At 47.6% G+C, this 22,459-nt stretch overlaps 1 protein-coding gene across 2 annotated transcripts in view; it reads left to right on the top strand.

Moving 5' to 3' along the window:
- Positions 1-22,459, top strand: part of ACOT12 (acyl-CoA thioesterase 12) — an 816,096-nt gene that overhangs the window by 642,411 nt on the left and 151,226 nt on the right. For both annotated transcript variants that reach the window (XM_069627558.1, XM_069627559.1), the window contains one exon: positions 20,282-20,365. In XM_069627558.1, the coding sequence (XP_069483659.1) occupies positions 20,282-20,365 (84 nt within the window). The remainder of the gene's footprint in view (positions 1-20,281; positions 20,366-22,459) is intronic.

Below are 22,459 nucleotides of genomic sequence, written 5' to 3'. Positions count from 1 at the left end.
AACAGTGATGCAACATGGATGCATGTGACAGCGGGATGTGGAGGCCTGATTGGCAGATGTGACATGGATGCCCATCTGAACACTGCGACACTTGGCAGAGGTGTACACATGCATGCAAGTGTGGTGGTGTGTGTACATGTGTAGTGCACTTCCTGTGTTGCATGTGATGTCTGTCTCATCTTTGCCTGCTCATGCTGTTGTATGTGTATGGATGGTGCTGGCAGTTGCAATATGGCTGTGGTATGGCTCATGTGTGCGAGTTGAAATGACATGTGTGTTGGGGATTGTGATGGCATGTCTGAGGTTTGCCAATGCCACTCATGTACAACTGTCATGTGTGTATGTGTCCATTGTACAGTGCCCTGATGCCTGTGTTTAATTTCTCCCTGTCTGCAGCGTCAACTGATGAAGAGGGCGGAGAAGGTGCTGTGGAGCACAGCGGCGGGGATCCCAGCGCCAGCCGGAGACGCAAGGCCCGGCTCCCCTCCCAGGTTGTGATCTCGTCGGGGAGTGAGGAGTCCGGTGCCGCGTCCCAGGCCGCAGCTGCCGGGGGGAGGTCCAAGAGGCGGAGGTTGGAGTTGGACTCCTCGGCAGCAGAAGGGGCAGCTGGGACCCCACAGGGCCCAACGGGGGAAGATGGCACGGAGTCATCCAGGTTGGTGGGGGGTTTGGTGGAGGAGGAGGCCGTGCAAGCAACAGAGACGGGGTCTGGAGGTGGGGATTCCACTGGTGCTCGTGGTGCGGTGCAGGACCAGGGACAGGAGGCAGCACAGGCCGCCGCGGAGGTGCCTGTGTGCAATCCTGTCCCTGATCCTGTCCCTGCATCATCTTGCACCAGCAGGGATGCCTACGTCCAGACCCGTTTTCAGGCAGGGGATGAGCTCACGACAACTGGCCTTCCTCTGCCTGCGGACGTGGCTATCCTGGTCCGGGTTGAGCCTGTCCTGACTAGTGTGGCGTTGCGTCAACGGGCCATGCGAGGTGACCTGCAGTCTTTTCATGAGGACACTGCACGTCATCTCGAATGGCTCGTTGACCACGTCGGCCTACTGGGACAGGTCACCCAGGCCAGATTCCTCCGTTTGTTGGGGCTTGCTGCGACCCCCTCCTCAACTGAACCCCCTATGCGCCAGTCGTCCTCCGTGCCATCTTCCCACCCATCAGTCACCTGGGTGCCCTGTGGAGCTGCCTCTGACGGTGCGGCCAGGCTGGTGGAGGAGGCATCCCTGCCACAGTGGGGAGTCGGACGTCCAGCAGAGGTGGCCACATCAACGACTGCACCCCAGCCAGCGGAGGATGTGCAGGCAGCAGGAGGCAGTGCACGGGCAGAGGCACAGCAGCAGCAGCAACGTGGTGGGAGCCATGAAGGCTTGGGGCCTTCGACATCGGAGGGGCAGGCATCGGCCGGAGGGCAGGAGGACCCAGGACAGAAAGTGTCTTCGTGTGGCAGCGGTTGGGCCACGCCATAGATGCGGAGCGGCAGCGGGCGGAAGAGGCACGGCTCACGATGGTCAGGGCGGAGAACTCCATGCGGAGGGCCCTGAGGCGGACCGAGTGCCTCAAGGCAATCCGCAGGGGGTTGGAGGTGGACACGTCGACGGCCCTGCGGACCCTCGGGGCCATGGAGGAGGACCGCCTCCGGGACATTGAGCAGGAGTTCGATGATGCCCTAGCCCGGAACATCCAAAAGTGAGCCGTCGGACTAGCCCGCTGCCCTTGTACATAGTTCTGTAGTTAGTGTTAGGTTTCCTTTGTTTTTGCATTTTTTTTTGGACCTTTTGGACAATGGGCCACATTTTTGTATATAGTTTTTTTTTATTAGGTAGTGTTGTTAGATAGGTTTCATTTCTTTTGTTGGGATCATGGACCCTGGCTTGTTCATCTGTACATAGTTCACTGTTGGATTTTCTTTTTATTTTACAATTTACCCATGGAGCAATGGCTTTCAATTATAATTTTCCATTGGATTTTCTTTTGTGGACTGTGACTTTGGACACCATTCCTTTGGATTATGATTTTTGGTTTTGCATTTTTTCACGGACATGCTTCTTTTTATTTTTTTACATTCCCATTTCTGTTTGTTTATTTTTGATTCATTTTATGTTTCCTTTAATACATATTTTTTTATCAAACTTCAATGTGTAGTATCATCTCATTGGTTTCATGCATATCATGATATAGGTTTTGAGATTCACTGACACCCATTGGGTGTATGTGAGGGACATGTGTTCGTTTCCAAACTTGCAATTGGTGTTCTATCATGTTATTGCCATTTCTAAGTGGGTGGATGCAATACTCGGGTGGGTGTTTTGCATTTGGAGGCTGACCATAGGGACCAGGGATCTAGATTGTGATGACATGTTGGCTGGGGAACATGAGTTGGGTCCTGGTGGAGGGTGCACCACAGTGCTGGGGGGTGGGGGTGCAGGGGAACATGAGTTGGGGCCTGGTGGAGGCTGCACTGCAGTGCTGGGGGGTGGGGGTGCAGGGGAACATGAGTTGGACATGAGTGGGGGCCTGCTGGCAGGTGCCCCACAGTGCTGGGAGGTGGGGGTGCAGGGGAACATGAGTGGGGGCCTGCTGGCAGGTGCCCCACAGTGCTGGGGGGTGGGGGTGCAGGGGAACATGAGTTGGGGCCTGGTGGAGGGTGCCCCACAGTGCTGGGGGGTGGGGGTGCAGGGGAACATGAGTTGGGGCCTGGTGGAGGGTGCACCACAGTGCTGGGGGGTGGGGGTGATGGGAGACATGAGTTGGACATGAGTGGGGGCCTGCTGGCAGGTGCCCCACAGTGCTGGGGGGTGGGGGTGCAGGGGAACATGAGTTGGACATGAGTGGGTGCCTGCTGGCAGGTGCCCCACAGTGCTGGGGGGTGGGGGTGCAGGGGGACGAGTGGGGGTGCAGGCTAGTCCCCCGTGGTGTGGGCTGCCTGCAGGGGCCATGGAGGTTGTGGAGCGAACACCTGGGAGGACCCACACGGCCAATTCACGTGTAGTACTCCACGGAACCCCTGAAATACACGTACCCTGCTGATGTCGCGTGTGAAACTTCCCGCGCACCCCAAGATACACGTACCCAGGACATTCGCGTGTGGAACTTCCAGCGCACCCCTGAAATACACGTACCCCGCTGATGTCACGTGTGAAACTTCCCGCGTACCCCAAGATACACGTACCCAGGGCATTCACATGTGGAACTTCCAGCGCACCCCTGAAATACACGTACCCTGATGATATCGCGTGTGAAACCTCCCGCGCACCCCAAGATACACGTAGCCAGGACATTCACGTGTGGAACTTCCAGCGCACCCCTGGAATACACGTACCCTGCTGATATCGCGTGTGAAACTTCCCGCGCACCCCAAGATACACGTACCAAGGACATTCACGTGTGGAACTTCCCGCACACCCCTGATATACACGTACCCTGCTGATATCGCGTGTGAAACTTCCCGCGCACCCCGAAATACATGTACCCAGGACATTCGCGTGTGGAACTTCCCACGCACCCCTGATATACACGTACCCTGCTGATATCGCGTGTGAAACTTCCCGCGCACCCCGAAATACATGTACCCAGGACATTTGCGTGTGGAACTTCCCACGCACCCCTGATATACACGTACCCTGCTGATATCGCATGTGAGACTTCCTGCGCACCCCAAGATACACGTAGCCAGGACATTCGCATGTGGAACTTCCAGCGCACCCATGGAATACACGTACCCTGCTGATATCGCGTGTCGAAATTCCCGCGCACCCAGAAATACACGTACCCAGGACATTCGAGTGTGGAACTTCCCGCGCACCCCTGATATACACGTACCCTGCTGAATTCACGTGTGAAACTTCCCGCGCATCCCTGATGTACAGGTACCCTGATGGAATCGCGTGTGGAACTTCCAGCGCAACCCTGAAATACACGTACCCAGCTGAAATGATGTGAGGTACTTCCCGCGCACCCCAGTGATACACGTAGCCCGCTTGCCGTGCTGGTACAGGGTTGGTGCAGCCCTTTGTGCTGGTTTGGGGATTTTGATGGCTTTTCCCTGCGCGAGAGGCGTTCTTGGGGGCGTAACTGGCGCTACTGCCGGGTCGCTGCGCCACTGTGCGCCACGGCTGGTTTTGGTAGCTGGAATCCATGAATACGCTGTGCGCGGAAATGGATTTTAGCGCACGCGGCTGGCGCAGGGATTCGCATGCGCACACTGTGCGCCAGCCGCGTGCGCCACTTGTGCGCTAAATTCTATGAATTACCCCCTAAATCTTTTAAGTCTTCTTGTTGTTAACTAGATAGCTCTTGGGGAATGAATTTAAAATTATCTATTTCCTCCAGTACCAAACAAGACAGTATTGAGGCAGTGGCTGCGGAAGGATTTTCTTTCCACTCTTTTAAGAGATTTACGTGCTAGAGGTGGGTCTTTGGTTTCCTGTCAGGGTGGGCTATTTTATATTAACAGGTCCCTCTTTGCTTTACTACTTCATATGGGCCATGCCACTTTGAGACAAGTTTATTTTCAGAGGTAGGTAAGAGGACTAATACCCTTTGTCCTATTGAAAAAGATCTTAAATGTACCTTCTTGTCATAGGTGGACTTTAGTTGTGCTTGGGCTTTTTCCGTGTGAGTATAGACTAGATTATGAACACGTTTCATGTGCTCTCGCAATCGGTTAGCTGTTTGTGAGATGGGAATAGGTGCCTCTTCGCCTTCTTCCCAGATCTCCCGGACCATGTCTAGGACATCTCTTGGTTCTCTACCATTTAGTAGTTCGAAAGGAGAGAATCTGGTGGGCGCCTGAGGGGTCTTTCCTACAGAAATAGTGCCCAGGGAAAAATGCAATCCCAGTCTTTCCCATCCTTGTTTACCAACTTTCTTTGGATCATCGTAAGTGTTTTGTTAAATCTTTCTACCAATCCGTCCGCTTGGGGGTGGTAAACTGGGGTTCTTAAGGTGGAAATATGGAGCAATTCCTTGACTTCACCTATGAGTTTGTTCATAAAATTGGATCCATGATCTGTTAGAATTTCCTTGAGGAAACCAACCCTGGAAAAATATGGCAATAGAGGTTTTAAAATGTGATGGGTTGTGTTGTTCTGCATGGGGAACACCTCTGGGTATCGGGTAGCAATATCAACAATTACAAGGACATATTTGTAACCCAGTCTAGCGGCTTCCATCGGTCCAATGATATACATCCCAATTCGGCACAAAGGGACTTCTATTGCTGGAATAGGGTTCAGAGGGCAGTAAAGGGAATATGTGTACTGGTTTTCTGACATATTTCAGATGTCAGAATGAAGTTCTTTGTATCAGCATGGATACCTGTCCAGTAAGCCTTCCCACTGATGTGCCTGGGTTTTATATTGTCCTAAGTGTCCCCCTGTCAAATGAGAATGTGCAATCTCTAGCACGATCATCCGATGGGCTTTGGGGATTACAAACTGAGTTTTAATTAGGCCTTTCTATATAGTAGTCCTTGCTTTAGGAAGAAAAGGGAACTTCGCTTCTCTAATACTTGCCCTTCAGGAATCACCTGCAAGAAAGCTTCTTTGCGTGCTGGATCATTTAGCTGTTCAAAGGCTAGATCGGGAAGGATGGTAGGTTCTTCTTCCCTCTTTGTCTCAGTGGTAGATGGTTCATCAGCTTTCCCAAAGCCTAAGGTACCTCTCAGTTTCTTCTGGTTCACTCTCTATAAAACGGGGAAATAGAGCCCTTTCAAGAATTCCCTGTGCAATTTCGTCCCTAAAATGTCCTTCAAATGTAGTTTCGCCATGGTTCTGTAGGAGAGCCTTTATGCCAACCGAACTTGCAGGCCAGGACAGATTTTGGAGCAATCTTATATAACACCCAGTAAGGGGGTATTAGGACTAAGTCTATGGGAATCATTCCTCTTTTGGCTGGAGGGATAGTAGCTATTCTGCTGGTACGGATGTCAAAGCCTATGGATTATTTTGTGGCGATAGAGGGATCTGAGCCTCTATGACTAAGCTTATGGAATTTTAGGGTTCCCCAATTTGTCTCAATTGAGTCGCATCCCACTCTGACACCATATGTAAGGAAGGCATGGTATCAAACAGTAAGACAGACACAAGTGATCACAGTTCAAGGGTGTTCATTGAACTCCAATAGGGTTTGAAAAATACCTATCTAATCCTAAATCTAAAGATGGGAAAAAGCTACGACCATCAAATAATACTAACGCAGTCCTAGTCGAGTCTGTCAAAATAAAAGGGCCTACACTAATAACCTATTGCCAATACTTACTTCTAAATACAACTAGTATGGGAAACAATGTTATGCAAAATAAAGGTGTTCAAGAAATGATATGTCGTCAGGATATTCAGGCCACTGGCTTCCCTTCTCCATGCTTTCAGCACGGGACAAGGCAGCACACTCGAGCTTAGCACACTCTTTGGCTTATTTAGCACGAGGATGCAGTTCAATACCTCAACATCAGGGCCTTCGGTGCCAACATCTCTTTGCCATTCAAAGTCTCTTATTTCAGAGGGCCTGATGCAACACAACAAACATTAAAGTTCCTTTCTTCTTCAGATTTCACATATACAACTTCTTGGGTGATTTACTGTTCATCCCGGGACCCCCTTTGCCAGAATTAGAGCCACTTTAACACAAAAGCTTCAATTGGTCTACCTCTGCCGGGCTCGGACCACGTTTATCTACTTTTCCAAACGTTCTCTACTTCATCAAAATCAAAGCCGTTTGACTGTGCGCAGGACTTTGCTTCACCCATCGCAGGACCACTTTGATTTACAATTATTTGTTCTCTTCTTGATATAACCTTTTGCTTACTTTCACTTTTGCCACTTCTCAGCTGGATACTTTACATAGGCCTTCAATTGAGCACCCATGCAGTGCCGGTCCAGTCTGTCAAAGGCATTGTATCTTCCTTTTAAAGTTCTGTCACTCATCAGCAGTTCAACTTCACTTGCGTCTCTTATCACATGCTTTTTAACAATGTTCGTTTCAGCGCTCGCCATTCAATGTTTTGTCTTGCAACCTTGACTTCAACACAGACCGGTCTTGTGTCGGTCTCCCCAACTCACTGGCTGTGTTGATTTCACTGATGCTGCTTTGTTCTTGGAGCCACGGGCGGTACCACAGCGGCTGTTGATTCTCCCCGCCTTGAATATTAAAGCAGAGGGCCCTGGGTATCCCCAACACACAATACAAGATTCTTCATCCTGGCTACCTGGTCTTACACTTTCTATTCACGAGGTTTCTGGAAAGTAATGGTTCCTAGCCGAAAAGGTCAATGGAGCTTCCCTCCTTGCGATCCCCTTCTGTTTTTCCACCTGGGGGGCAGCGCCTATTGGCAGCGATCAGTCCCCGTGCACAACTTGAAGAGGTTTGCAGCTGCTATGTTTCCAGAAGGTCTGTCTGCTCTTTGGAGCGAGGCGCTGCTCCCAGATTGTGCAGGCCACTGACTGGCCCGCTTTTCGGAGGAACCCTGGAGAACGCAAAGATGTAAGTGCACTTTTGCGGGCGAAAACAATAACGGAATAGTGTCTGTGTGTGAAGCAATTTGATGGTGAGTGGGTGGAGCGTGAAAGACCACGTGGCAATTTATAGTTGCTTTATATATGGTGACATGACGATCTATATTATGAGGAAAACGGTGAAGAGAGAGTAAACGGAAATATCTCCATTGTGGAGGAAAGGCAGCTCTGCAGAATTAAATAGGAGGTGAGGTCCAGCATATGGAGGATCTGGAATCCTTCCATTTGGCAAGAGGGAGTGTAAAAATGTAAATATCTACATTCTGAGGCAAGGGGATAGAGTAAGAGTCTATGGGCCTCATTACGACCCAGGCGGTAAGTTACCGCCTGGGCCGTGACTTTACCACCATGGCGTAAACTATGTTTACGCCATGGTGGTTGGCGGACTTACCGCCCCATTCCGACCTTGGCGGGGCGGTAAGTCCCCAATCCCCATTTACCCTTCCCCATTCCCATTTTTGCCCCATAGGGCATAATGGGAGTGGGGAAGGCGTTAATTACGCCACCGTAAATTACGGTGGCGTAATTAACTCCATGGTCCCTTAGCGCCATGGATTTTAACACCTGCTAAAAGTGCTAAGGGACCTCGTACTCAGGCGGTAAGGGTCGGCGCTGTTTACGGCGCCGTAAACCCCTTACCGCCTGAGTTGTAATGAGGCCCTATTTGTAAATAAATGTGAGTTTGTTGTGTGGGCTGATTATATGGCGGATCCCTCCGTCCCGCCACAAGGGGCATAAGGAGGTACATTTCCTCATTCTGAAGAGAAGACTGAGGAAGGGTTTAAACCATTGTGTATATACACTGTGATAGTATTGAGTTGTGATTAGTGTAAGAGAACTGCCAGAAGGGAAGACAGGGAGTGTGGGCAGTGTTTGTGGGGGACGGGGAGATTTGCACCTCTGGTTCAGTGTCTAGGAGGCAAAATACTGTTATACGTACAAATCTGATGTAATCATGAGTTATCCTACCCCACTCGAATACATGTGTCCATCACTCTGAAAGGATCTTAAAGGGGGGGGATTGTAATACAAACATCCTGCGTCACCCCCACACTTAGTCTAGCCCCTGAGTCCAGCGATACCCCTACAAACCCCACAGCCCCGCCACCTGCAGGGATCATACCCAATGCAGGCAGCAGCAGGTTATGGAGACAGAGAACAGGGCACAAAGAGATTTAGAAACAGTGATTCGAAGGACAGAGGCAGAGCTTGCGCGAGTAATGCAAGAACGGTGAGAAGGGAGAAAGGCACCAATAGGTACTGATGAATGGAGGGTGATATTTTATTTAGAATTCACAGTACCGTGATTAGGGATGTACATGTTGAAATTAGAGATGATGGTCGCAACAATAAGAGCTATCGAGAGGGAAAACCGCGGACTGATAGTTTAGATTGTGAGTCCATTAGATCAGATGTTGATGCAGGAGCAGCGGAGGAGGAGGGATGGGGAACAGACAAGCAGGGAGAAGAGATGCCACCCAGGGTGACACTTAGAGTAGACTGTTTTTGGGGTCCAAGGTTGAGAGTGCAACCAGGTCACATGGTGGTGATGAAAGGGAAGCGAGGGAGGAGGAATTTACCGGCGAAGCAGGTGGGAACACAGTTACCGTTGTTGCATAAAGGTCCCGGCAGAGCACATTATGACAATCACGATGGGCACGTTTTAACAATAGTCAGGCTAGAGTTTGGGCTGACTTAAGAAATGCGTATCCTGATACACCGGAGATACATTCAAGTATGGCACGTATGTGAGTGGTGATGAAGTGGGTAAGAGGCTATGAAGGGTATGCAGACAACAGAGGGAACCAGGGAGGGTACCAGGGAGGTTATCATGGAAGTTATTCAAGATGAATATAGGGAGTCCAAGGATACTGAGGAGGGAGAGGAGGAGGATGAGGCAGAGATTTGGTGGACCAGGAGAGTGTAGGAGTAGACAAGTGGCTGAGTATGATCCCAGCTGACCAATGACCCATGTTACATATCTCCACCAGTATGAGATGATTCTTCCAAGTGCCCAGTATGGCGTGGCATCCATTCAGGTGCCCCAGCAGGATCAAGAATCCCAATATCACTATCAGGTGCCTTTATCACCACAGTTGCCAGCACCCAATAGCAGGTCAGTAAATGCACAGCAACAGACACAACAGCCAGCGCCACAAGTTGTCACAATCTCCCCTTTCTGCAAGCTCTGGGATCTATAGAAGCACTGCCATTAGAGTGTTCCACATGCTTGGATTCCATTACGCGCGTAGCGGTCTAGTTTTCTTTCAAGATGGCTACCCTCCATTCTGTTTACTATGCTGTCTCTGCCCGTTCCGTGCTTTGAAACCCTTGTGATTCCTTCAGGTAAGACGCTGTGTTTAATCCTTCTCCACATACCTTCCTGCTCCTGTTAAGCAGGGGCTTTGTTTTACCTCCTGTATCAGCTTCCTGTTTGTCTGTGCTTTCGCTGGCTCTTGTTTGTATGTTTTGCTATATTCCCCTGCAGCACCCTTTTGCCTTTTTGGGGGGTCTTCCATGTCGACCCCATTGCAATCCTTCACCTGCAGCACTCTATTCCGCTGTCACAGTGGAGTTCTCCCTTCTTCATCCTGCCTCAAGGGAGACTTCTTCACTGTCTAATATCATTGAAAACGCTGCAGGCCACAGCCTGCTGGCGTTTTGGTGCCTTCAGGCTTGTCCCCTTGGATGGGCTGTTAACAGAGGGCACACCATTCTGTCCTTCTGTTTAACATCCTCAGGACCTTGTGACTACCTCCTGGAACAGACCTTATCTCTTAGAGAAGAAGGGCACCACCAGGAGACAGAAACCAGACCATGCAGCTGGACTACAGTAATCAGAACCACTCCACATCATCATCAGGTGAGAGTGAATAATAGAAAACTGCTGTTTTGAGAGATTGCAATGCCCAACTACGATGGCGACAGCTGAGCAGGTGCAAGAGCTTATATCTGCGATACAAGATTTATCCATGCTGAGAATTTTATCAAAGCTGAGAATGCAGTGCTTCGTCAGTTGGTAGCGGCTAGGGACACCCATCAGACTGATCTTCCTCCTTTGGGTCTGGCCTATGGGAAGTATGACGGGTCCCCTAAAAAGCTCAAATAATTTTGGATGCATGTATAGTATACTTAACATTCAGCCCCACGGCATATGTTTCAGACCAATCACGAGCGGGGTTTTTGATTTCCAATCTAGTCAGTAATGCCCTTCCCTGGGATACCCCCATGGTTACTTCAGCCAATGCTGTTCTGCAGGACTTCAATACCTTTGTTGCTTTACTTCAGTGGTCGAAATGAGCGGGAGCGGTTGAGAGTAGTGCCCCTCTACTTTTTAAAATTAAGTTTTACTGTTCCTATACTTTTATTTTTAAAAGAAATCATTCCGGAATGGTTTCATTTTAAAATAAAATTGTAGGAGCAAATTGAAAATTGCACTTTCAGTGCATTACACTGAACATTCCCTTAAAAAGCAGGTGCATGTGTTTGGGAGTCTGTATTGTGTTTGGGAGGGGGCGTGGTGATGGGCCTTTTGGGGAGTTGGGTGCAAGCCAGCAGGGAACATAGTTCCACTACTTCTTTTCGTACACTTCAACCACTGATTTCCTTAGACAAATGTTTGAAAGACTGGAGGTTGTCTTCACCGCAGGAGAATCCCTCTTGGACTTTAGACAAGGTTCTTCAGGATTAATGACCTACATATCGGCCTTTAAGCGCATTACAGCAGAGACCGAATGGCCAGAAGCATTGCAATTCACTGTGTTCAGACAAGGCCTCCATGAAGACCTCAAGCATGAGTTGGCTCGCACTACACATCCGAATACTCTGGAAGAGCTATTTACTTTGGTACTCCAGAGTGATTTCCAGCTATCGGAACGACAGACTGAAAGAAGATGGTCTCAGACTCCTGTTTCCTCTTCCCCTTCATCTGCTCTGGTTCTGGCTTCACGAGAGAATGTCAACACTGAAGAACCTATGCAGATTGGCATGGCACAAGGACCCTTAACCCCTTCTGAAAGAAAGAGGAGAAGAGACAAGGAATTGTGCCATTATTGCGCCTTGGAAGGACATTTATTATGAGACTGTCCGGAGGTTCCCCCTCAGAGGTTGGGAAATTACAGACCCCAGTCCTAGTAGGGATCAGTAGCTGGGGTTTGAAGTTTGGTCTCAGTGGAACCATCCGACACAAGGAAGCAAGTTTTCACTCCTGTCTCATGGTGGTAAGGATCCTACTATGATGGGATAGCGAACAAGAACAGGAAGCATTGGCACTGCTGGTCAGCGGAGCAATGGGGAATTTCTTGGACATACACTGGACCGAAAGAGAAGGCGTTCATCCACTTGCCAAATCTGATGATAAACCCGTGGAAGGAGTTGATGGAACACTCGTCTGTTCTGGTCCCATTACGCATACTTTGCAACCACTACAAGTATCTGTATTCCATCACTTTCCAGCCATACTTGGAATTCCATGGATGTGCTTAAACAACCCTCTCATGGATTGGTCCTCGAATACGGTATCTTTTCAATCTAAGTACTGTAAATTACATTGCCTTTCAGCTCCTAACAAGACAGACCCTCCCGCGTCTTATTCATCGCATGACTGTACACTGCATTCTTCAACAATACCAGGCGTTTTACGATTGTCTATAAGGATGAGATCCCTAGAGAGTTACCTCCACACAGACCTGAAGATTGTGCCATCAACTTACTCCCCGAGGCGATGGTGCCTTTTGGTAGGATGTATTCCCTTAGCATACCAGAAAGGAAAGCCCTCAAGGACTGCCTGGACAGCAACCTCCCGAACGGTTTAATACAACCCTCTAAGTCACTTGCAGCAGCTTTCTTGTTTTTTATACCTAAAAAAGACAGTCAAGAACTCTGGCCCTGCATCAATTACAGGGGCCGCAATAAGGTTACTATTCGGGATTCTTACCAAATGCACCTTATCAGGGACATTCTTGAAGCTGTACAAGGGGCAAACGTCTTCAGTAAGTTGGATTTAAGAGGAGCATATCATCTGCTTCGCATCCATGCGGGGGATGAATGGAAGATGGCTTTCTGCACCCCGCTCGGACATTTTGAGTATCAGGTCATGCCCTTTGGCCTCGTCAAAGTTCTGTCAGTTTTTAAACGGTTCATGGACCGGTTATTTGCTGATGTTCTGTACCTGCCGGTGATCGTCTATCTGGACGATATTTTGATCTTTTCCTCTGATTTGGAACAACATAAGGGACACCTTTGGTTCTGTCATCTCTTAGCTAACGCTGAAAAATGCGTTTTTGAAGTGTCCTCAGTCCCGTACCTTTATTCTGTAAAACCAGGGACTAGCAATGGATCCTAGAAAGGTTTCCTCCATTCTGAATTGGCCTTCTCCTTCTTCCGTGAAAGACATACAGAGGTTTCTAGGGTAAGCAAACTTTTATTCCAAATTCATAAGCGATTTCTCCAACTTGGTTCTCCCCATCACAGCCCTCTTAAAGAGAACATGCCGTTCATCTGGAACAACTAATCTGGAACAACAAGGCGGAAGAGGCGTTTCAGGATTTGAAGACTACATTTTACTCAGCACCCATCCTCAAGCAACCCAACCATGAACATCCTTTCATCGTTGAGACTGACGCCTCAGCTGGTGCTGTGGGGGCAGTGTTAAAACAATCCGTGGATGGAGAGGAGCATTCAATTGTCTATTATTCTGAGACTCTAAACCGCAGTGAAACCAACTATTCGGTCATTGAAGGGAGTTGTTGGCCATCAAACTAGCCTGTACTGATTGGAGACATATTCTTCAAAGATTGGTCCATCCTTTTGAAACCCGGACTGATCACAGTAACCTCTGTGTGCTACAACAGATGGACTGCTATAACACCCTTCAAGCCTTTTTCTATTCCCAGTATGATTGTTTCATTACTTACATTCCTGGAAGCAAGAATCTGATTTCTGACAGCCTGTCACGATGTCCAACAGTGTGTATCAACTCTTCATCGCAAGGAGAACGCATGTTCAATGAAGGCAAATTCATTTTTACTGTCTCTTCATTTCTGCAGGTCAGGGAAGCCACGCATATCGAATGCCTGGTGCTTCTCTCAGGAAATCATTACAATTTAACAAAGAAGGAGGAGTTGTACTTCTTAGAGAATCACTTATTTGTGCCCACCGGGGCACTTCAACTTCAAATCCTCTCTTGGCCACATAATACCTGCATTTCTGGACATAAAGGAGTTGCAGCTACTACAGATCTTATAAACCAGTCATTTTGGTGGCCCTCCAGCAATCAAGATATAAAGAGCTATGTGTTGTCATGCCCTGAATGCACTAGAAACAAATATTCCACCACCAAACCTATTGGGTTTTTGGTTCAACCCAATTTACCTACAGAACCCTGCACTCATTTATCTGCAGATTTTGTAGTACATTTTCCACCCTCTAAGGGTTGTTCAGCTATTATAGTAACCATGGACAGTTTCACTAAGATGGCACCTTTTTCCCCATTAAGAGGAGACCCTACAGCCCCTGAAATGGCACTAAGTCTTCCTATGAGATATAGTCAGTTTGCACAGACTTCCCAGTACTATTCTCTCTGATCGAGAGATGCAGTATACTTCCTTGTTTTGGAAGATTTGTTTTGACTGCTTGGTGTTGACCGGGCTCTAACATCTGGATACCACCCTCAATCTAATGGTCAGACTGAAAGACTCAACCACACGATGAAACAATATCTTTAATGCTTTACCAACACTGAACAAGATAACTGGGTAGGCCTTTTACCAACAGCAGAATTTGCCTATAATAATGCCTTTCATTCAGCCATCGGGATGAGTCCTTTTATTTGTCTTTAAAGAAGGCATCCTAAGTCATTTCCTTCCCCTTCATTGCCATCTACCAATATATCTTCAGTGGATTCATTATTGGACTCCATCTCGGTATACCAGAAGACGGCATATAATAATCTGAAAGAGCGAAGACGATACAGACAACAAGCCAATGCCCGAAGGAGGGAGGTACCAGATTGGAAGGTGGGATCTCATGTCTGGTTATCCACCAAATATCTTCCTAGGTGGGTCAGACCATCCAAGTTATCTTCGAGGTACATTGGTCCGTTTCCCATTTTGGCACAAATCAATTCAATGGCATTTAAGTTAAGGCTACCCAAGGCTCTTCAACGTATTCATACTGTTGTTCATGCCTCCTTCTCACGAACATTTATTACCAACAAATTCAAGACTAAGAAAAAGGCTAGAGGCCAGGGAATCAATCCTTCCCCTGATGAATATGAAGTAGAAAGGGTCTGTGATTCCAGATACCTACGGTGTGGCTTCAGTATCTCATAAGGTGGAAAGGCTATTCTTCCTCTGAAAAGTCTTGAGAGCCTGCGTCTAACATTAAGGCGAAAAGGCTGATCTAGTGCTCTCATATACTACACATGTGAAAACATGGACCGCCACCTGTAGAAGGGGGTATATTGTCATGATCTCCCCCTTCTGGAAGCTCTGGGATCTATGGAAGCACTGCCATTAGATTTTTCTACACACTTGGATTCCATTACGGGCGTAGCGGTCTAGTTTTCCTTCAAGATGGCTACCCTTCATTCTATAAACTGTGCTGTCTCCTTCCCTTTGGTGTCTTGCAACACTTGTGATTCCTTCGGGTAAGACGCTGTATTTAATCCTTCTCCCTTTGCATTCCCGCTCCTGTTCTGCAGGGGCTTAGTTTTTCCTCCTGTATCAGCTTCCTGTTTGTCTGTGCTCTCGCTGGCTCTCATTTGTATTTTTTGCTATATTCCTCTGCGGCACCATTTTTGCTGCCTTTTGTGGGTGCCTTCAACATTGGGCCCATTGCAATCCTTCACCTGCAGCACTCTAGTCCACTGTCACAGTGGAGTTCTCCCTTCTTCTTGCCTCAAGGGAGACATCTCTACTGTCTAAGGTCATTGAAAATGCTGCAGTCCACAGTTTACAGGGGTTTTTGTGCCTGGAGGCTTTTCCCCTCGCATGGGCTGCTACCGGAGGGCACGCCATTCTGTCCTTCTGTTTAACATCCTAAGGACATAGTGCCCATCTCCTGGAAGAGACCCTATCTGTTAGAGAAGAAGGGCACCACCAGGAGACGGAAACCAGACCCTGCAGCTGGAACATCAGAATCAGACTGCTCCACATTATCATCAGGTGAGAGTGAAGAAGAGAAAACTGCTGTGTCTGAGACAAGTATGGGGCAACAATGCTTTGCCGCATGGCACAGTGTCTCAGTGTCAAAAGGTGAGTGTGGTGGGTGGTAACTCTTTTGTGTTACTAGGGTCGAAGACCTACCCAGATTAGGACAGCCCACAGACAGCTTTGGTGTGTTCTGTCCTATCAGTTATTGCCAACCCAGAAGAGGAACCTCTGGTAGGTGTAGGGATAAGCAACACATCATTTGTTTTCATGGTTGACACATGTGCAACATAATTATGCATACAGGAAGGGTTCTTCCCCTTATCAGGTAAAGTAATGGACATGCAAGGGTTCTCTGGGGCAATACATTGGGTTCCATTCACATAAAACGTACCTATCAAGGTACGTAACAAAGAGATGTTAGCTCCACTATTCTTTTCAACTGCAACTCTGGTGAACTTGATAGGCAGAGATTTGTTAAGTAAGTTGATCATGACAATTTCATTTTTGGAAGAAGGGGTAGTGTGTTGCACATCAGGAATTTGTTATGCTAGAGTACTGGCGATAACATGAGCATTGTATATTGATGGTGCCACTAGAGGAATACCTTTGCAACTAGATTTGTTTATATATGAAGCAACTGTGGTGTTCGGTTTGGTGCCAGGTATCAGAAACAAGCCATGGAGGGTGTTGTCAGAATATTTGTTTCGGCCGGCAGTGCCCCAAGACCATGTTCCGGGTACCATCATCACGTTGGATTTGGAGGGGATGGTGATTGTGGATTACAAGCGTTCATAGGGACTGACGAAGAGGGAGATGAGTGGCGTACAGTTTTGAGCATTGACCCGACTCAACCACTGAGCGTGGTGTCAGATGGGCAGTTGTTTGAGAACGCTGATAATGGCTCTCATTGCAAGACTGCCGGTAACCCACTGGTGCTACTGGCGGGTAACAGGCAGTCTGTCCCGATATCCCAGTGTTATCAAGATATTACAGGCTCTGGCAACGATGTTAAGTTCCCATTCCACTGAGTCCTATAGGTTAATGGAGCTGGTGCTTCAATGACTTTTCTGCCAGTAGGGACTTGAACTACCAACAGGTCAGGCCTGCCGGTAGTTCACTGCCCCTACCGGCAGACTCAGAGTAACCCGGTCCAGAACAAATGCCAGAGCCAGTAGTACCACCCATTTTAACAGCATTTTTTCCAGACTGGGTTACTCGTAATGAAGCTTTATGACGGTGAAATGATCTTGGAGGTTTCTATCCCATGTCAAATAATGATCCAGCATTGGAATATCCCTCGTCCTATTCGTATTGCTAAATGCATGCCTGCATACTTACAGGAGAACTTGTTACAGGTCACAAGCACTTTATGGACTCACAACCTCCATCATTTGGGCTCTTGAAGAGTATTGGGGCAGTATGTATCAAGTTGAAACAGGCAGCAGTGTTTCCCAGAGTGTGACAGTATCCATTGTCAAGAGAAGCAGATGAGGAAATACATAAGACAATTGTTGCGCTATGGCAGCAGGGCATTATAGTACCCTCAGAGTCCCCATGTTCCACAGCAATCTACCCTGTCAAAAAAGCAAAAGGGTCCAGTTGGAGGATGATACAGGATTTACACCTGTTGAATAACATTGTTGAGGCTGAATTCCCAGTTGTACTGAACCCTGCCACGATCCTCTGTAATATACCAACCAAGGCCACAAACTTGACTATAATTGATTTTAAAAATACATTCTATTGCATTCCATTGCACCCCGATTTTTAATATCTTACTGGGTTTACCTATCGCGGGCAAAGGTTCCAACACACTAGACTTCCTCAGGGGTATTGTGAGTCCCCCAGTATTTAACAGAGTATTACACATGGATTTGGGTAATATACCTATACTGAGAATGGTCATTCAGTATGTAGATGATCTCTTAGTGGGCAGCACAGCAGAAGAATTGTGTAGAGCAGATTCAATTACACTGTTGCAATTGCTCGCAGATAAAGGATAAAAAGTAGATAAGGACAAAATTCAGTACTGCTTGAAAGAGGTAGTGTATTTGGGACTAATTATATAATCTGAAGGGAAAACAGTAACACAAGAAAGAGCAGCTGCAGTACAGAACACACCACAGCCCACTACAGTGAAAGAAATGCAACATTTATTGGGATTCTGTAATTATTATAGAGCATGGATTTCTGACTATTCCACTTACAGAAAAACCCCTACTGCAGGGACATAAGGAGGCACAAAAAAGGAAAAGGTCACTTACATGGACAGGAGAAATTATAACATGTTTCCAGGAGCTCAGATGCCATAAGCAGCGCATCAGTATTTGCAACCCCCGATTACATGAAAGAATCTTATTTGTTCTCACATTCCAATGGACATGTAATGACTGCTGTATTGTCTGAGCACACATCTAAAGAACACAAACCCCTAGCATATTACAATGGTGTATTAGATTCAGTGATGCAGGGGCAATTCCCTTGTGAACAGGCACAGGCCGCTGCAGCCTTTGCCATAGAAAAATCAGCAACAATCACAATGGAGTGCTCGGCCACGCTATGTGTAGAGCACACAGTGTTCACAATTCTTGAAAGATCTAAATCCACTTTGATTACACAAAGGGCCTCGGCATATGAAGTGTTTTGTCAAGCCCATCCATTCACATTGTGAGATGCTGTACAGTGAACCCCACCACATTTATCACAATACCAGTTGAGGAAGGAGAGGAGCTGCATGATTGTGTCATTTATGAAGGGCCTGGAGATGATTTAATAAGAGCTAGAGAGGATGCACTTGAGGAAGGGGAGGTCCTCTTCATTGATGGGTCATTGACAACTGATCAGGAGACAGACCAGAGGCACACAGGTGCAGCAGTGGTGCACCTCGTAGATGGGGAATGTGAGGTTCTGGTACAGAAAAGGTTACCACCACACTATTCGGCTCAGGCCCCAGTACTGATTGCATTCATTGAAGCATTAGAAGTATCCCACGTGTCGACATAGGGGCAATACAAATAAAACCTTAATGTGACTTACTATTACTAAAGTCAAGTAACTTATTACAACTGAAGGGGCCAGGCCGCCGTCAGGAGTAATACACCCTGTAATGCATATCTACACCACTCACTATCATGGAGGGACGTATGTACGCTGACCACGCTGCACTCAGCAGTTTTGGTAGTTTAAGGAACTCATGGTGGCAACTGTAAATACAGACACAAGTGATCACAGTTCAAGGGTGTTTATTAAACTGTAAATGCAGGATGGAAAAACGCCTAACCTACACCTAAATCTAAGATGGAGCAAGCACCGACCATCAAATTAAAAATAAGGCCGTCCTTGTGGTGTTGTGTCAAAATAAAAGGGCCTATGCTAAGAAAAACCTATTGCCAATTTCTTACATCTAATTACACAAAGAGTGTGGGATAAGGGTTCAATAAAGAAAGAAGTGTTAAAAAAATAATAAGTCTCCAATGCTGTATGGCTGTAATATGATCTAGTAGATTCCCCCAACCATTTAAATTATTCGAAAATTAGACTCAGAGAGATCAAGAGGTCTCTTTAGGTATCAGGTCTTCAAGGAAAGAGATTGAATGGATGGGTGAAGAACTTGACCTTCCTGCTGCCTGGAATTCTGCAAAGGCATATATTCATATAATCAAACCTGTGGGAAATATGTAAAGGGATTTGTTGTTCCAAGAAAGCATCTCCTTCTGATCTTCTTGTCTTAGTTCATTCTTGATGGAGACATGTCCTATTTGGTGTTGTACTGGATTTTGAAAGCTTCAAACTCTGCAGTTCCCCCAATGACTGAACATAGCATAGATTATTTAGCCATCCGTGTGGAGTGTACACCCTCGTGTGTCCCTCTCTCTCCCAGTCTCGGTCCACCCTCTCTCTTCCCCTCTCTATCTCCTTTCTCTTGCTCGCTTCCACCATACCTCCCACTTCTATTATGCTTCACACTCTTTGTTTCTTTTCGTCTCATGACTCTCGCTTTTCAACTTCCAATATTGTCTCGATCTGCTCCTCTCTACCCTCACCCTGACGTTCTCCATTCCCTTCTGTTTCTCTCTTTGTAACACCTCTTCCACCCTCTCCCCTTATGTTCTAAAGTGTTCTATGTTTCTCCATCTCTATCTGCCTCTCTCTGTCTCTCTGCTCGATGTATCTCCCTTTCTCTTCCTTTCTGCACCATGTGCCTTTCCTCTGCTCTTCTTCTTTCCCCTCTGTCCCCCATCTCCCTATTCTTCTGTCATGTCTTTATCCCTGTTGCTCTCTTGGATATGGCTGCCAGTCTTGCGCCTTCTTTACGCACTTCTCTCTTTCTCTTTCTCTCCTCTCTCCTTACCATTCTCTTACCCCCTCTCTTTCTCCAACTCTGCATCTTTATCTCTCATGCCCTTTAACTCCATAAAATGGGGTGTCATCCCAACATAAGACCTTACTCACAGAATCTAATGACAATCGAAGGCAATGAATAATGGACGGCCCTATTTAAGTAACTTTTTATCATCCACCCTCGAGGTAGACTATCATTAAAACATGAAAGATTATACAGATGTGTATTGCTCTAAATTGTGTTATTTTAATAGTTATACTATTCCTTTTTAGGCGTGTCTTGGTTACAGCAACGTGGCAACACTTACCTTGTTAGCAGCAAATCATGGATGGGAGCTAAGCAGCAGAGCAGACAAGGTAAGCACCACATTGGAACATACATCCAGTTCTGCATGGCCATGACTAAATCCTGATGTGTTTAGGCGCAACCACTGGGCAGGACAATGTGCATGGGCCAGAGCACAGACTGCTCTATTGAACCGTCTCTGCATGGGAGCTACTTGGCAGCTTGCAAGTCACACGAGGATGGTGGTGTTGTGGACAGTTACTATGAAGGGACTTCCCATGAACATCTGGGGTAAGTGATCTCTCCAGAAATCATCACACGGGTGGGCTTTAGGGACGTGCATAGTTCCGAAGGTGAAATACACCAAAGATCCAGCTGTAGAGTGTGGCGAAAACAATCGTGCCATGTCTCTGTCGGCTGAGGAACTGGTGCCATGGCCATGCAGACCACCCTTGTATCATCGCTGTGCACTAGGGCTAAGAAGAATGCATAGCCATCCATCGAGTTCCCTTTCCCAAGAAGCTAAGCCTATTGCAAAACACAATCTCATAGCTTTACAGCCCCGTAGAGTGGGCTCACATTTACATGTGCGAGCAGTAGGATCTGAAAATGGGGTGTACCTGAACATACTTTGCACTATGATGGTGCAGAGGGTCACCGACCATAGTGCAGAACTCAGCTGTTTTGGGGGCAGTCACCCTTTGTTTTGGCACTGTTCTACTCCATGCCCTTCATACGATGGACATGAACCCTCGACCAAACGTCGAGTGACGTCTCTTCCCTCACTTACCTTGTCGTCTTTTTGTGAGGTGATTGGTGCCAAATAGCCCCCATTCAGTTAACTCCACGTAGGCCTTGTTTTGAGCAGTTTGACCTTTAGAAATAAAGAAGTGGCGTTATCACTTTAGACTTAGTCCTTACACATTGCATTCACACATTTTGAGGCCATAAGCAGTCTCACCATTGCAGTATTTTGCACTGCAATCGCACCCTCATCACATTGGGAAGCGTCAGCCTAGGCACGCGGCTGCTTTGCATAATCCAGGCAGTTGCTGATTGTACATACTGCCTCCTCAAGGGACTCCTGATGCAATGTTGTGTGGCGGCTTTGCCCTCTGAAAGAAGTTCTACTTTTCAAGACGTCCACCACAGTTTGAGGTTACGTCATCACTGTTGAGACGCCAGCCCAAAGGCTGGCTACCCACATCCTGTACAGTGCTCTGCTGCTCTCGAGCTAGGTCCGCCCTTTAAACTATAAAATAAAAGAGGCAATCCTCATCTAACACGTCAGGGCCAAGTTCACATGATCATAAATAACGAAGAGCCAAGCCATGTTTTTCCTACAGAGGGTGGCATGAAGGGAGGTGTATAAAAAAGGGTGCTGTGTTCGTATATGCAACACAACACCAATGCAGTAACCCTGCCACACCACTACCTTAAAGCCATTGTGTAAAACAGGTACAAAACTTCTCATCAGTGGCAACTTTTCATTCACTGAGGAAGACAAAACGGCAATTGTAGAAATGAGAGGAAATCATTTGATAGACATTTCAGTGCATACTGCCACCGTCACGTTGCCATGGGAATGGCTACATTCAATAAGCTTTTTGAGACTTTTAGCCTCACTGAACTTGCACATTGAACCGAATCCCATATTCAGGATTCTGTGGACTGGCGACAGCCACAGGCACGTCTGAGTCACACTTGAACAGTGTGCGTGGGGGGATACGGAGGATATGATGAGGACAATGCTAATCCAGGCATGTTCGTCTGGCAAGCTGAGGCGACAGGTCCTGAGAGAGCCCGGACTCACCCTGCCCAGAATCCTGGAGCTCGGGCGGTGCCATGAGGTGGCGGAGGCCCGTGCCAACAAGATGGAGGCCGGATCCCGCACAGCGAGGCCGGAAGAGGTGTGCGCTGTCTGGCGAGGCGGCAGAGGGGTGCGAAGGCCCGGTGGGGCTCCCAGAGACAGAGCTGGTAAGCCAGTGGAGTCATGCCAGAAGTGCGGCTATGACCTCCCCCACTCGTCTGAGTGCATGGCAATAGGAAAGATCTGCGGACGCTGTGGGGTGCCCGACCACTTCTCGAGGGTGTGCAGGGCGACCCTGCCTGTACTGATTCCGAGGGGACAACCCCGTCTGTGGACCCCTCGCCAAAACCGCCCG

Source organism: Ambystoma mexicanum, chromosome 6p (genome assembly GCF_040938575.1).
Source record: "Ambystoma mexicanum isolate Mex_15411 chromosome 6p, UKY_AmexF1_1, whole genome shotgun sequence".
NCBI lineage: Eukaryota > Metazoa > Chordata > Amphibia > Caudata > Ambystomatidae > Ambystoma > Ambystoma mexicanum.
This window is presented reverse-complemented; position numbering and strand designations above follow the sequence as displayed.